Here is a 12,899-nt window from a genome sequence, read left to right as displayed (position 1 = left end):
ACCACACTGGTTATACACACACATACATGTAGGACACATGTACATGCAGGCAAAACCCCTGTATACATCAAAGTAAATAATAAAATTTAAAAACCAAATCATTAGGAACAACAAAAACCCCTATTAGATGGAAAGATATAAAATAATGATCACATATACATTTAATCAATAAAAAGTCTACATTCATTCTCCGGGCTTCACAGAATGTGAAGTAACTAGGGATGAAGTATACAGTATTGTAGAAGGAATCATAGCATCTCCTAGAGTAGGGTCGGTCTCTCCTGCCTTAGCAACTGCTCAAGTTTATAGTGTCCTCTGCTAATAAAACATTTCCCCTACAGTCTACATAATGCTGGAATCACTTGATGGTTTATATATAGTCATAAAATATTCATTCCAAGTCGGGCAGTGGTGGCAGACACGCCTTTGATCCTAGCACTTGGGAGGTAGAGCCAGGTGGATCTGAGTTTGAGGCCAACCTGGTCTATAGAGTGAGTTCCAGGACAGCGAAGGATACACAGAGAAACCCTGTCTTGAAACCAACAAAATCTTTCAAGAGAGACATATAAGGAGTTGACTTTGACTCCAGGTTTTTAAGCTGTGGTTTATTGTAGATAGTGATCAGTACACCTTTCAAACAAAAGAAAGCAACTTTCTTCCATCTATCCTAACTTGCATTTTTTTCCCCTTTCTTCCTTTCTCTTTTTCTTCTTTTAAGACATGGTTTCATTGTGTAACCCTGGGTGTCCAAACTCATTGCATAGATCAGACTGGCCTCGAACTTACAGAGATCCATCTGCCTCTGGGATTACAAGTATGCAATACCATGGCTAAATTTGTTTGATTTTTAAGTAACATGTACCAGAAAGCAATTTTAACACAGAAAAGTACCAATGATATACTAGTCCTTTATACTAATCACATTTAAAAGCCCAGTTGCCCAAGAAGTTTTGAAGTGGTTTTGTAATATTCATTTTACTGCTGGAAAAACTCAGAAAAGTCACACTATTACCAGCTAAAGCAGCAGAAATAAGGGGTTCAGCTCTATCTAAACATGCAATTTTTGAAAAAAAAATCGTATGCGTATGAGTGTTTTGCTTGCATGTGTATCTCCTTACCATGTGAGTATAGTGCCCATGGATGCTGGAAGAAGACATAGGATCCCTTAGAACTGGAGTTACATATGTTTGTAAGCCACCATGTAGGTGCTGGGAATTGAACCCACGTCCTCTGGAAGAATGGTCTAGGGTTTGTAACCACTGAGTCATCTCTACAGCCCCCACTTTTCTGTTTTTGCTGGTTTTGTTTTTAGTGTTGCTGTTTGAACCCAGGGCCTTATATAAGCTATACTCATGTTCTTACATTTAGGTTATACCTCCAAACCCTGTAGCCCATTTTATATTAAACTATCTCTGCTACTGTTTACATGGCTTGAAGCCCCAAGACATCTAAGCTAGTCCAAAATGCACACGAACTGTCTGCAAACTTGAGGTTTTAAAATTAAAACAGCGGGGAAAAAAATAACCAAGCCTTTTCTTAGACACCAACAGGAATATGTCCATCTTAAGACATCTCTTAAGGTTATCTCTATGTTAGATAACCTATAACCAAATAATTTTCTTAAAAATAAATCAACTTGGGGCTGGAGAGATGGCTCAGTGGTTATGAGCACTGATTGCTCTTCTAAAGGACCCAGGTTCAATTCCCAGCATCCAGATGGCAGTTTACAGCTGTCTGTAATTCCAAGATCTGGACTATACACAAGTAAAGGAATACTTGCAAGCAAAACACCAATGTACATAAAATTAAAAAAAATCAACTTTAGAACTTCATTTTTTTGTTAAATTGTTATATGTGTTCTGGATACAGTCATCCATGTTTAAAATCATTCCACTGTGTCAGGTAGTGGTGGCACACGCCTGTAATCCCACTACTTGGGAAGTAGAGGCTGGCAGATCTCTATGAGTTCGAGGAGGTCAGCCTGGTCTACAAAGTAAGTTTCAGGACAGCTAGGGCTGTTACACAGAGAAACCCTATCTTGACAAAGAAACAAAAATCTTTGCACTTAACAAAGATATAATCAGGGATAAAGATATGGCTCAGTGGATGAGTCTATGTTTGGCAGGCACTGAACACTTGGTTCAAGGCCCAGGCCAAAAATAAACAGAGCAAGGCACATGGATTAATAATGTGATCAGGGCTATGCTATATGTCCAACATTTAGGAGCACAAAATATTACAGAATTATAAACCCAAAACTCTGGAGGCTGAAGGAGAATTACTGTAGGTCCTAAGCTAGCCAAAGCTCTAGATAATCCTATCTTCAAAAAAACATAATAATAGACTACAGAATTCTCTCTGTAGAATGAGAAAGTTGGTAAAAGATTTTCAGGACAAGTAACGTATGAACAGAACATTGAATGAGTCCTAGTCCTGTTTTTCCAGGGACTGGCAAACGTAAGGGACAGAGTGGAATGACAGATAGGAATTTGAAAATACAGTATGTCTTACACTGAATCATTAGCTAATCTGGTTCTTTCTTCACTATATTTTTTTATACCTGTCCCCTTTAATTCCTAATCACATATGCATTACTGTAACTAAGTTAGATGAAATGATGCATGATCCAGTGTAACTTAAATCCACCAGCAAACTTACTGACCATTTACTGGATAGGAAAGTTAGGGCAAGGCCTCTAGAAATCAACCGCAAGACAGTTCTGAACCAGATCTCTTAAGATTTGAGCATGATACATGAGGGTCAGACATAGACACAAAAAACTATCATGAAGCCAGGCATGGTGGCATACACTTATAACCTCCGCACTTTGGACATGGAGTGGATCAGGAATTCAAGGTTATCATCAGTTTGAGGTCGGCCTGAGCTACGTGAGAGCCTGTCTCAAAAAAATGAAAAGGAAAGAAAAAAGGAAAGTTAACATTAGTTAGTATTTGTCCTAGCATGCTTATAATCCTACTACCTAGATGCCGAGACATGAAAATCATGTGTTCAAGGCTAGTCTGAGCTACACAGGGAGTGAGATCCTGACAGTTGGGGATGGCATCTGGGCCATAAATAGAATGCAAACATAATGAGAGAGGGGGGTTGGAGAAAGATCTTAAACTGGAGCTTGATGAACTATTTGAAATCAAATGCTAATTTGTTTATCATTCAATTCAAAATTAAGATGGATACAATGCTAGGAGATATTGTTCAATTATCCACTGAACATATGCTAACATGTTAAGCAGAAACTAAGATCACTTAGTTTGAAATGAAATAGGTTAAGCAACAAGATGTTCATTTGCCTTTAATCCAATTCCTTCTCCATGTGGCCACATAGGACCTACACTTATTGGACATCAAAACTCTAGTTACAGTACAGACAGACCTCAGTCAGTACTTTAATGCAGCCAGATGACTTTTCCACACAAAAATCTAAGCATGTTACCCTTAAGTTACTGCAGTGGCACCTCAGTTTTTTGTTTTTAAGATAGCCAAATTTGGGTTGGAGATACAGCTCAGTTGACAGAGTACTTGGTTAGCCTTCACTGACCATAGGATTTGATCCCCAGCATTACACAATAAAGGCATAATAATTCACACCAGTATTATCAGCACTTAGAAGGCAGAGGCAGGAGGATCAGAAGTTCAAGGTGTCAACCTCAGCTACATACTGAGCTTGGGCCAACTCCTTAGAATTCTCTAAGATCCCATATAGCCTGATCCCGACACCAAGCTCTTTCTCATCCTCCTGCCTCTACCTTCCCATTCCCCACTTTTATAGCCCTCTTTCTCCCTCTGAACCCCTTCTTTAGAACATATCCACCTCTTAATTCTATGCCTTTAAAAAAAACTTTTTTTTCTGAGATAGGATCTTACTATGTTACCCTAGGTGTCCTAAAGCTTGCTATATAGAACATGCTGATTTTGAACTCACAGAGATCCAATTGTCCCTGCCACCTGGTGCTAGGAGTGAAGGTATATTCCATCATACTCAGTTTTGTTTGTTGTTGTTGTTAAAGTAACCCACCAAGTTTAATTAGGGTTGCTTACATGTTCTGTTTGCTAGAGCAAGGCCACCTTACCAGTGGCTACACTACTGAAGAAAAAGGACTCCCCTCTCCCATCTATGCTAGAATGTTGATGGGGTTGATCTTATGCAGGTAAACATGGCTGTTGTGGGTTTCTTAGCACAGTGACATTTCCTTAATGTTTTATAGCACTTCTCTCTATCCTTTGGCTCTTACATTCTTTCCCTCTGTCTGAATTGTGTGTGTAATACACAGATGTCCCGTTTAGGGCTAAGCACCAGTCACTGATTCTCAGCACTTTGACCAGTTATGAATTTATGCATTAACCACTGCCCACCACAGAAGGCCTCTATGACCAAGGTTGAGAGCAGCACTAATCTAGGGGTATAATGTTAATTATTTAGAAAGCAGCATGGCATCATGTTCACTTAGCAAAATAACAGAAGTAGGTTCCCCCCTAAAGCTAATGGCCTCCTCAGCTACAGGCATGAATGTACTATATAACCCAAGCTGGCCTGGAGCCCATGGCAGTTCTGCTTCGACATCATAATTAATGACATACATCAATGATGGGAGAAATAAACTTTAAGAATGTGAATTAGGAATAGGGATTATTCGTAGGTACCAGTTATATTAATTCTGATTTATTTTAACCTGGTTTAAAAGATTCTGTCTGACACTGTCTTGAGAAACAAACAAACAAACAAACAGGCAAAATTCTGTCTATGGTAGCTCACATCTGTTATTCTGGAGTTTAGGAGACTGGAGCAGGAGGACTGCCATTAGTTCCAGAACACCCTGAACTATAGTAAGGCCAGCCTAGGTTATAGAATGAGACCTTGTCTCAAACCAAATCTCTCTAGAGGAAAAGGCAGAAGGATCAGAGTTCAAGGCCACCCTGACTACTTGAGACCTTGTCTTTAAGTCCCAGAGGAATAGAAACCAAACAAAGAGAATTACTATGTCTTGAGGGTATACCCCATTAATAGTGTGTTTAAGATGTACCAGGCTCAAGGTCCTGGTGTCAATTCCTAGAAACAAAAGCAACATTGTTACATCTTTATTATGATTATATCATTCTCATCGGTTCTTCCTCAGCTCTTCCTATTTATTACAGTCCTGTTTTCCTTTTGTTTATGTTTTTGTGGCTTTTTGGAGATTGCCTTCCACCTCTTGAGGTGGGCTCTTCCATTGTTTTTGCTGCTGCACCAAATACTCTAGGCTAGCTGACCAACCAGCAAGCTCCCAGGTGAATCTACTGTTTCTACCTCCCATATTGCTATAGGAGTGTTGGTATTACAGATGTCCACCACTACTGCTTCCAGCTTTTTCTACCCACCACCCCATCTCCCACAGTCCTGGCTGTCCTGGAACTCACTTTGCAGACCGAGCTGGCCTGAAACTCAAAAATATCTGCCTGCCTCTGCCTCCCAAGAGCTGGGATTAAAGGCTTATGCCACCACTGCTTGGCTTATTATTACTTTAAAGTTCCAAACAAACAATTAAAATATGTACTAGGCCTTTAATCCCAGCACTTGGGAGGAAGAGGCAGTTGGATCTCTGAGTTCAAGGCCAGCCTGGTCTACACAGTAAGTTCAAGATAGCCAGGGCTACACAGAGAAACCCTGTCTGGAAAACAAAACAAAACAAAACAAAAGAACAAAGAAAACAGGGGCTGGAGAGATGGCTCAGTGGTTAAGAGCACTGATTGCTCTTCCAAAGGTCTTGAGTTCAATTCCCAGCAACCACTTGGTGGTTCACAACCACCTGCAATGAGGTCTGGTGCCCTCTTCTAGCCTTCAGGCATACACACAGACAAAATATTGTATACATAATAAAAAAAAACGAAAAAAATCCTATTTCAATCATTTTGTTGTTGGTCTTTTTTTTTTTTTTGAGGTAGGGCCTCTTGTATCTTAATCCTCCTGCTTCTTCCTCAACAAACTCGAATTAAAAGCATGATCACCACTCTCAAATTGAGACTCTGTTTCAAAATAAAAAGTTAAAAATATTTAGAAATATATAAATTTTTGTCTTAAAATACAATTTACCTTAAGATGCGTATTTTATTTCAGTAGCCAATGACCATCAATCAAACAAAGAAAAGGAAACTAATTTTATGAAGAAAGACAGAGCTATGGAGTGGTTTACAGGAAGTGAAGAATGACGTGGCTCAACTAAAGCAACCTGGAATTAACTACAGATTATCAAAATAAATGCAAGACAATGTCAAAATGGGACAGATACCCAATTGTACAATATTCTTTAGCTTCTGTTATTCCTCAAACATATGTAAAAGTTATACAAGTCATAGTAATAACTAGAAATACCAATTTATGACAGTGATTGATAATATGAAATTCTAATTTGATACTTCTCTGCCTTCAAATTGACAGCTCTCATCTCAGGTATCTCAGTTCAGCTGTGGTTTGACCTTTCTCAACCTGACAAGAAAAACCAGTTTAAAAGAGAAAACAATTAAGGTCATACCACTGTATTAGTTAAAGAAACATTTAGTATGTTCTGAAAACATTTCGTGTGTGGACAGTTTGCCAGTGAGCAGATCTAGAATATAGAGATATGGTCTGTATAGAAAATCAGAATGTGACTTTGTGTAACAGAACAAAATGCTTTCTACACTATATGTGTTTATAATTTGTTCACACTGTCCTGTTCTTGTAAGCTCTTTCTCTTCTTTTTGTATTTGTATTGGAGCTATACTGCTAGTCAGTATACAGAAACATTTGCCAGCGATCACATAGTAATAACCTTACAGATAAGCTTATGACCAAAAGGATAAGCCTGCTTCATAAATAAATATATCTGAAACCCTTTTCACGGCCTAGATAATGTGCACATACAAGGACCTAAACTTGCTTCCTGGAAGAGCTCCAGCAGCTCTTTAGGACTTCTGCAATTAATTTAACAGAATAGCAAAACACTACATTTCAGTTTCTGTACCAAAATTATAATAATAATGATAATCCATGAAGAGTATCTAGCAGTTATGTGAGCGTGTTATTGTGTGACTGTGTTGGCCAATATACTCAAGAATCTACAATACTTACTATTGAATATGCAAGCATCAAATAAAACTGGAGCTCGCCATGGTTCTCCTCTTGAAACACTTCATTTCCAGCTTCAATTTTCTTTTAAGAATGTAATTGTAAATTTGTGTTGATTCTTGGTCTGACTTTTAGAGGCAGAATTCTACTTCTCTTCTTTGTAAGGCAAACCAGCCAATCTCTGACTGACCTCGCTTATCTGTTCACCTGAGAGAGCAAGTTCACAGGTGTGGATCCCATCCAAAGTTCAACAGTTATTCAACATTTTACATATGCCTATTTAACATTTTATATGTGCCAGTCTGGGTGGTAGTGATGCGCGCCTTTAATCCCAGCACTCGGGAGACAGAGGCAGGCAGATCTCTGGGTCTGAGACACAGAATGAGTTCCAGGACAGCCAGGGCTACACAGAGAAACCCTGTCTCAAAACCACTCCCACCCCAAAAAAGAAAAGAAAGAAATGATTAACGTTTAATTTAGAATTATAATACTAGAGAGTTTGAAACCTTGCTATGTAGACCAGGCTGGCCCAAACTCACAGTGATTTTCCTGCCCCTGCCTGCTAGGTGCCTGACTAGTGGAACTCCATCTACTAGATAGATAAGACCTTTGTAATCTTGAAATCAGCATATCTCTTGTTACCCAATGAGACCTCAAAATATCCCAAGGATGGGCCTATTACCATTCGGTTCTTGAAATGGGTCAGGGGTGAGTTTCACCTGCTTATCCACTCCTGCTCACTCACCAAAACACAACTTCCCCATGTCCCAGCTGCGGTTTCACGTGGTTATTAGGGGTGACATAGGAAGGTTTACTGGGGTTGGGACTCCATTGATGTGGCTTTAGAAGTCACCCATGCTTGGATGGAGATTTTCCAGGAAGTAGCTCGCTGGCATACCCACGCATCAGTACTTAATCCCGGTAATCTCACTGGCTCACCAAATTGGACTTGGATGGAATCGTTTCCTTGGTCTGTTGGTGTCTTACCTGGGCTGAATAACCACTTATGTGCATCTCAAGAGAAAAAGAACGGCAGAGAACGCAGGATTTTTGATGCATTCCAGGCAAGCTCTCTACAACTGAGTTAAATCCCTAACCCTAATATAAATACATGTGATAAAATATACTTCCAGTAACATACTTTATTAAGTATTATTAAAATACCGCCATGGGGCCTGCAGATGGCCCAGCCAAGTAGATACACTGTGGACAAGCCTGATAACCTGAATTTGATTCCAGGATCCCACAAGGTGGCAGAAGAGAACTGACTTTGGGAAACATACACACCAAATATTAAAAAAAGAAAAAACAAAACCGTTATAATGGTACTACAAAATTTACCCCCAAACATTCAACATTCTCTTAAGTATTGAACTCACTTAAGAGCTGTAGGGAACAAGTACGTCTCTGTTTAGCAAGTCCTCGTCACTTTAATAGAAAACTGACATAATCTTCATTTTAGATATGGGAGTAGGGACTATCAAACTTAAACTCAGTTTCTTTTTAAAATTATCAGTATCTGAACATGTTTAAAAACCCAACATGTTGAGAAACTCCAACACTTGGTGATATGGTGAGAACATTCATCAGAGTGTGGTACTGCGCCCATCTTTGCCCTTCCTGGAACCCACACCCACCTAATCCCTATCGCAATGCCCAACGGTAAGTCTTCGTTTCATCAATAATACATAGTCCCCAAACCTGACCTCTGCAGCAGAAAACTCTTACTAGAGGAACTCGTCAGGATCTGGCCAGAGAACTTGCCCACCATCTTGCTGAACGGGATTGTCCCCAGTTACTATTAAAGTGCCCGACGTTGCACAGCTGTCTTTTCCCCCGTCTGAACTAAAATAAGCTCCCTGGCCCAAAAGGGTCCCTCTCTGTAAGGGAAGCAAAAAGAGGAAGCGTTAAACTCTCTCGGTCGCCAACTGAGCCACCGCGGACAGCACGCAATCCCAGGGGTCACAGTGGCTCTACTCTCCACTCCAGTCCTCCCGATCTCGAGGGGGTGACTCTTCCCGCGAAGTCCACAGCCTGAGGTTCTCCACAGACTAGAGACACCGAGTCCCTACATTCCGGATACCGGGAGCACGGGACGGGAGACAACCCGAGCACGCGCTCTCCATCTCGCGCGTCTCCAGGCGGGGACTCGCAACACCGGAACTGAGCTCCCTCTCAAGACACTAATCCAAGTTATGTTAAGAACGAATCGGCTCCGAGCTTCGACCGACTCTGGAGCTCAGCAGTCTCAGCAATTGAAAACAGAGCAGGTGCTGAGGTACACATGCGACGCAATCACAGCTCCAGCCCCTGCGCCTTGTTTCTCGGCAGCATAGGCGGCGGACTCACCGGTGTCTCAGGCAGAGTAGCGTCACTGCACCGGCGTCCCGCAGACACGGTGGGCGGAGCTTGGGGCTCGTTGACCTCGCGGCTAAGGGGATTGTCTCCGCAGCAAAAATTCTTGCTGCTTCTTCGGGTGGCGATAGTACAGAGTTTACCATTCAGCAACCTCTTCCAGCCGCCCGGGGACCAGGAGTACCAGGAAAGACGAAATGTAGATTGTGGAACCTGGAAAGTCTTCTGCCAGGTTTAAGTCGCTAGTGGTGGTGAACGGGAACGCCACCTATCACCCCCAAGAAGCAAAAGTATACTAGCCCTGAGATTCGTTGGTCAGGCATCGTAGATTACACTGCTTGGTGACCCGCACACTTTGTTCATGACTGGCAAGTCCTTTTCGAATGGGTAGGGACTGCCTGTCCGTCCGAAGTCCGAAGTCCAGAGTGTCCACAGAGCGGAGGAAGACCAGAGTAGCCAATGGGGGTATAGCTCAGTGGTAGAGCATTTGACTGCAGATCAAGAGGTCCCTGGTTCAAATCCAGGTGCCCCCTTACCTTGTACTTTTGAAAACCAACGGAAACTATGGTGGCACATGCTTTAAGGTCTATATAAGAAGGTCCAGGACTGCCAAAGACCAGAACTACATAATAGAAAGAACAAACTAAAACTTCGCTTACGTTCTTATCCAAAAGAATTCTTTACAAAAATCAAACAAGTCGTGCGGTGGTGGCGCACACCTTTAATCCCAGCACTCAGGAGGCAGAAGTAGGCGGATGTCTGTAAGCACAAGGCCAGCCTGGTCTACAAGAGCTAGTTCCAGGACAACTAGAACTGTTACACAGAGAATACTGTCTCGAAAAATCAGAAAAAAACAAAACAAGACAAAAAAACCCACAATTGTTTTAGCACCCCCGCTCCAACTTCTTAAAACTGAAGTCACCTTTTGCACCCAAAGTTAAATATCATTAGCGTGTCTGCTTGATCTCAGGGCATCAGGCAATGCCATGAATGTATATTGAAAATTCACAAGAGGAAGATTAAATGACCAGCGCAAGGTCCCCGACAAGAGAGCTGAGAAGCGGGATGTGAGATTTCTAACTACACCAACCAAATTCAATAGCCCTTGTTAATTGTATCATAAACCTTTTTTAAAGACTAACCGAGAACTGGGGCAATAGCTCAGTATGTACTTGCAAAAGCAAAGTATGCTTGCTTTGCAAGAACGGGGGTCCGCGCTTGATTTCCAGAACCCACATGTAAATGAGAGGTGAGCAGCAGGGTGGTTCTGTAGGAAAAGGTGCCCAACCCAGAGACTGGTGACTAGATTTCCATCCTAGGAACCCACACGATGAACATGCTTTCCTGGGTTCTCCTCTGATACCTACACATATTTTGAAGCAAGTGTTCCCCTCCCCCTTCTTTTAAAGCAAAGTTGGTATGTAATTCTGATCCTAGGGAAACAGAGAAAGGCAGATGCCCCAGCACTCAGGGACCAAGCCCTCTAGCTCACCAGACAAGTTCCAGGCCAGTGGACATGAGACCCTGTCTCAGGCACCAGGCACGCACGTGGTACACAGACCCATGCACACAAAAATAAAAGTAAATAAAAAGTCTTTTAAACATGAAAAATAAACCCCATTCATAGTCTGGGAGTATAGCTGCTCAGTAGTTAATTGCATGCCTAGCTTGCATCAGGTCTTGAGTTCAAGCCTCAACACCACGGGGGAAAATTCTATTCATATTTTTAAAGTTTACCTCATTTTGTCTCAAAACTGAATTTGACAAACTGTACTTTAAATTTATGTAATAATCTTCTCATGTTCCTGTTTAGAAAAAAAAAAAAAAGGTTTGCCAGGTAGCGGCAGCCCACACCTTTGATCCCAGCACTTGGAAGGCAGAGGCAGGTGGATCTGAGTTCCAGGACAGCCTGGTCTAGATCTACAGAGTGAGTTTCAAGACAGCCAGGGGTACACAGAGAAACCCTATCTCGAAAAAAACAAAAATCAGGAGAGAGATACTGAGACACATGAATGTTTTGCCGTGTATGCATGCATGTCTGCCACATGTGTATCTGGTGCATTCAGAGGCCAGAAGAGGGCATCAGATCCCCTGAAAGTGAAGTTACAGGCAGTTATGAGCCACCGTAGAGACGCTGGAACTGAACTGGGGTTCTCTCCAAGATCAGCAAGTGCTCTTAACCTCTGAACCATCTCTCTATCCCCTGCTTCTATTTCTCTTGTGTTTGTCATATTCTGCTTTGAGCATAAAATCATCCAGTAAACATCAGTGGATTGCATTACTTCTCATTTTGTTATTTATCCTTGCAAGTAAATTTAAAAAAAAAAAAGACGACAATGGCGAATCACACAAAATGCTTAGTGAGCAGAAATAGTGTCCTTCAAAATGTCCCCCCCACATTTCCTCAGAGAGCACTGCCTTGATGTCCCCCCAGTCCGGTCTCCTTTCTGCTCGCCTTGGGCTTTTTCCCATTTCTGTTACTAACAGGTAAGATTGTTCGGCAACAGCGTCCTTCTCCTAGGCTTCAATGTTTTTTAAAATATTTTTTAACATTTTTATTTATTTTATTTTATGTGACATTTGTCTGTGTGAGGATGTCGAATCTCCTGGAACTGGGATTACAGTTGTGAGCTGCCATGTGGGTGCTGGGAATTGAATCCAGGTCCTCTGGAAGAACAGCCAGTGCTCTTAACCACCAATCCATCTCTCCAGCCCCCTTCAATCTGCTTTTGAGTTCTGAGAGCAGATCTCCCTTATTCCACATTGTATCCCTGAGGTCCTAGCACGAGTCCTGAAGGAATGGATGAGGGAAAGTTGCAAAACAAAGCCATCGTATTTTCTTCCTCCAGGTGATCTGCCTGCAAAATACGTTTACTTGTGTCGTGCCGTGAAATGGGAAAACAAACCAATGCTCAGAGACAGGGAGCCCAAGAGCTTTCCAAAGTCACTTACCAACTGGGCACAACAGTTCCTCCGCTCAGAGTCCCGCGAGAGGATCCCAAGATTTATGCCCTCATATTTCATAAGTGGACACATCTGTGTCAATTGCATTATCTTTTTAGAAAATGTTTTCTGTTTTCTTTTTTAAATCTTCTATAATCCATTATTATCCCAACAAGGAAGAAAAGTAGCTTTCACTTTGCCTGTGCTGTAAGGAGAATGCAGAGAGCAGTGAGCTTCAGAAAGATTCTGATCCGACGTCATCTGGGGAGAGCATGCCGTCCATGTGCTGGAGACATTACTCTGCACAATGCCATTCTTCAGAGTGTAGGGTCTGCACGGCCAGACTTAGGGCTGCAGAAGTCCTTATCTCAATCCTTAGTTTTAATTTTCTCCAAAACATCCTTTTAAAAAATGGAATTCTGGGAGGATTTCTTGAATAATGCACTAATGCTGCTCCAGGACAGGTAGGGCTCCATATAGAGAGACTCAATCTCCAAAGGGG

General features: G+C 41.7%; 2 protein-coding genes and 1 non-coding gene across 8 annotated transcripts in view; 2 read left to right on the top strand and 1 right to left on the bottom strand.

The window, feature by feature from the left end:
- Window positions 1-7,166, top strand: part of Spdya (speedy/RINGO cell cycle regulator family member A) — a 32,346-nt gene extending 25,180 nt beyond the window's left edge. For 5 of the 6 annotated variants that reach the window (XM_048431165.3, XM_048431171.3, XM_048431170.3 and 2 more), the window contains one exon: window positions 6,110-7,166. In XM_048431165.3, the coding sequence (XP_048287122.1) occupies window positions 6,110-6,201 (92 nt within the window). In that variant the 3' untranslated portion in view covers window positions 6,202-7,166. The remainder of the gene's footprint in view (window positions 1-6,109) is intronic. The other variant, XM_048431169.3, reaches the window with a different exon arrangement.
- Trmt61b (tRNA methyltransferase 61B) lies at window positions 7,082-12,478 on the bottom strand. The gene is given in 8 exon segments (XM_087907565.1): window positions 7,082-7,286; window positions 7,288-7,343; window positions 8,761-8,795; window positions 8,798-8,886; window positions 9,077-9,214; window positions 9,216-9,271; window positions 9,449-9,679; window positions 12,407-12,478. Coding segments are annotated over 8 exon segments (882 nt in total).
- Window positions 9,916-9,987, top strand: Trnac-gca (transfer RNA cysteine (anticodon GCA)). Its single transcript has one exon. It is a non-coding gene; the product is annotated as a tRNA-Cys (tRNA).
- Window positions 12,479-12,899: the final 421 nt, after the last annotated feature.

Source organism: Myodes glareolus, chromosome 6 (genome assembly GCF_982192425.1).
Source record: "Myodes glareolus chromosome 6, mMyoGla1.1, whole genome shotgun sequence".
In the NCBI taxonomy this organism is placed as follows: domain Eukaryota; kingdom Metazoa; phylum Chordata; class Mammalia; order Rodentia; family Cricetidae; genus Myodes; species Myodes glareolus.
Note: the sequence above shows the minus strand (reverse complement) of the source record. Positions and strands in the feature narration are given on the sequence as shown.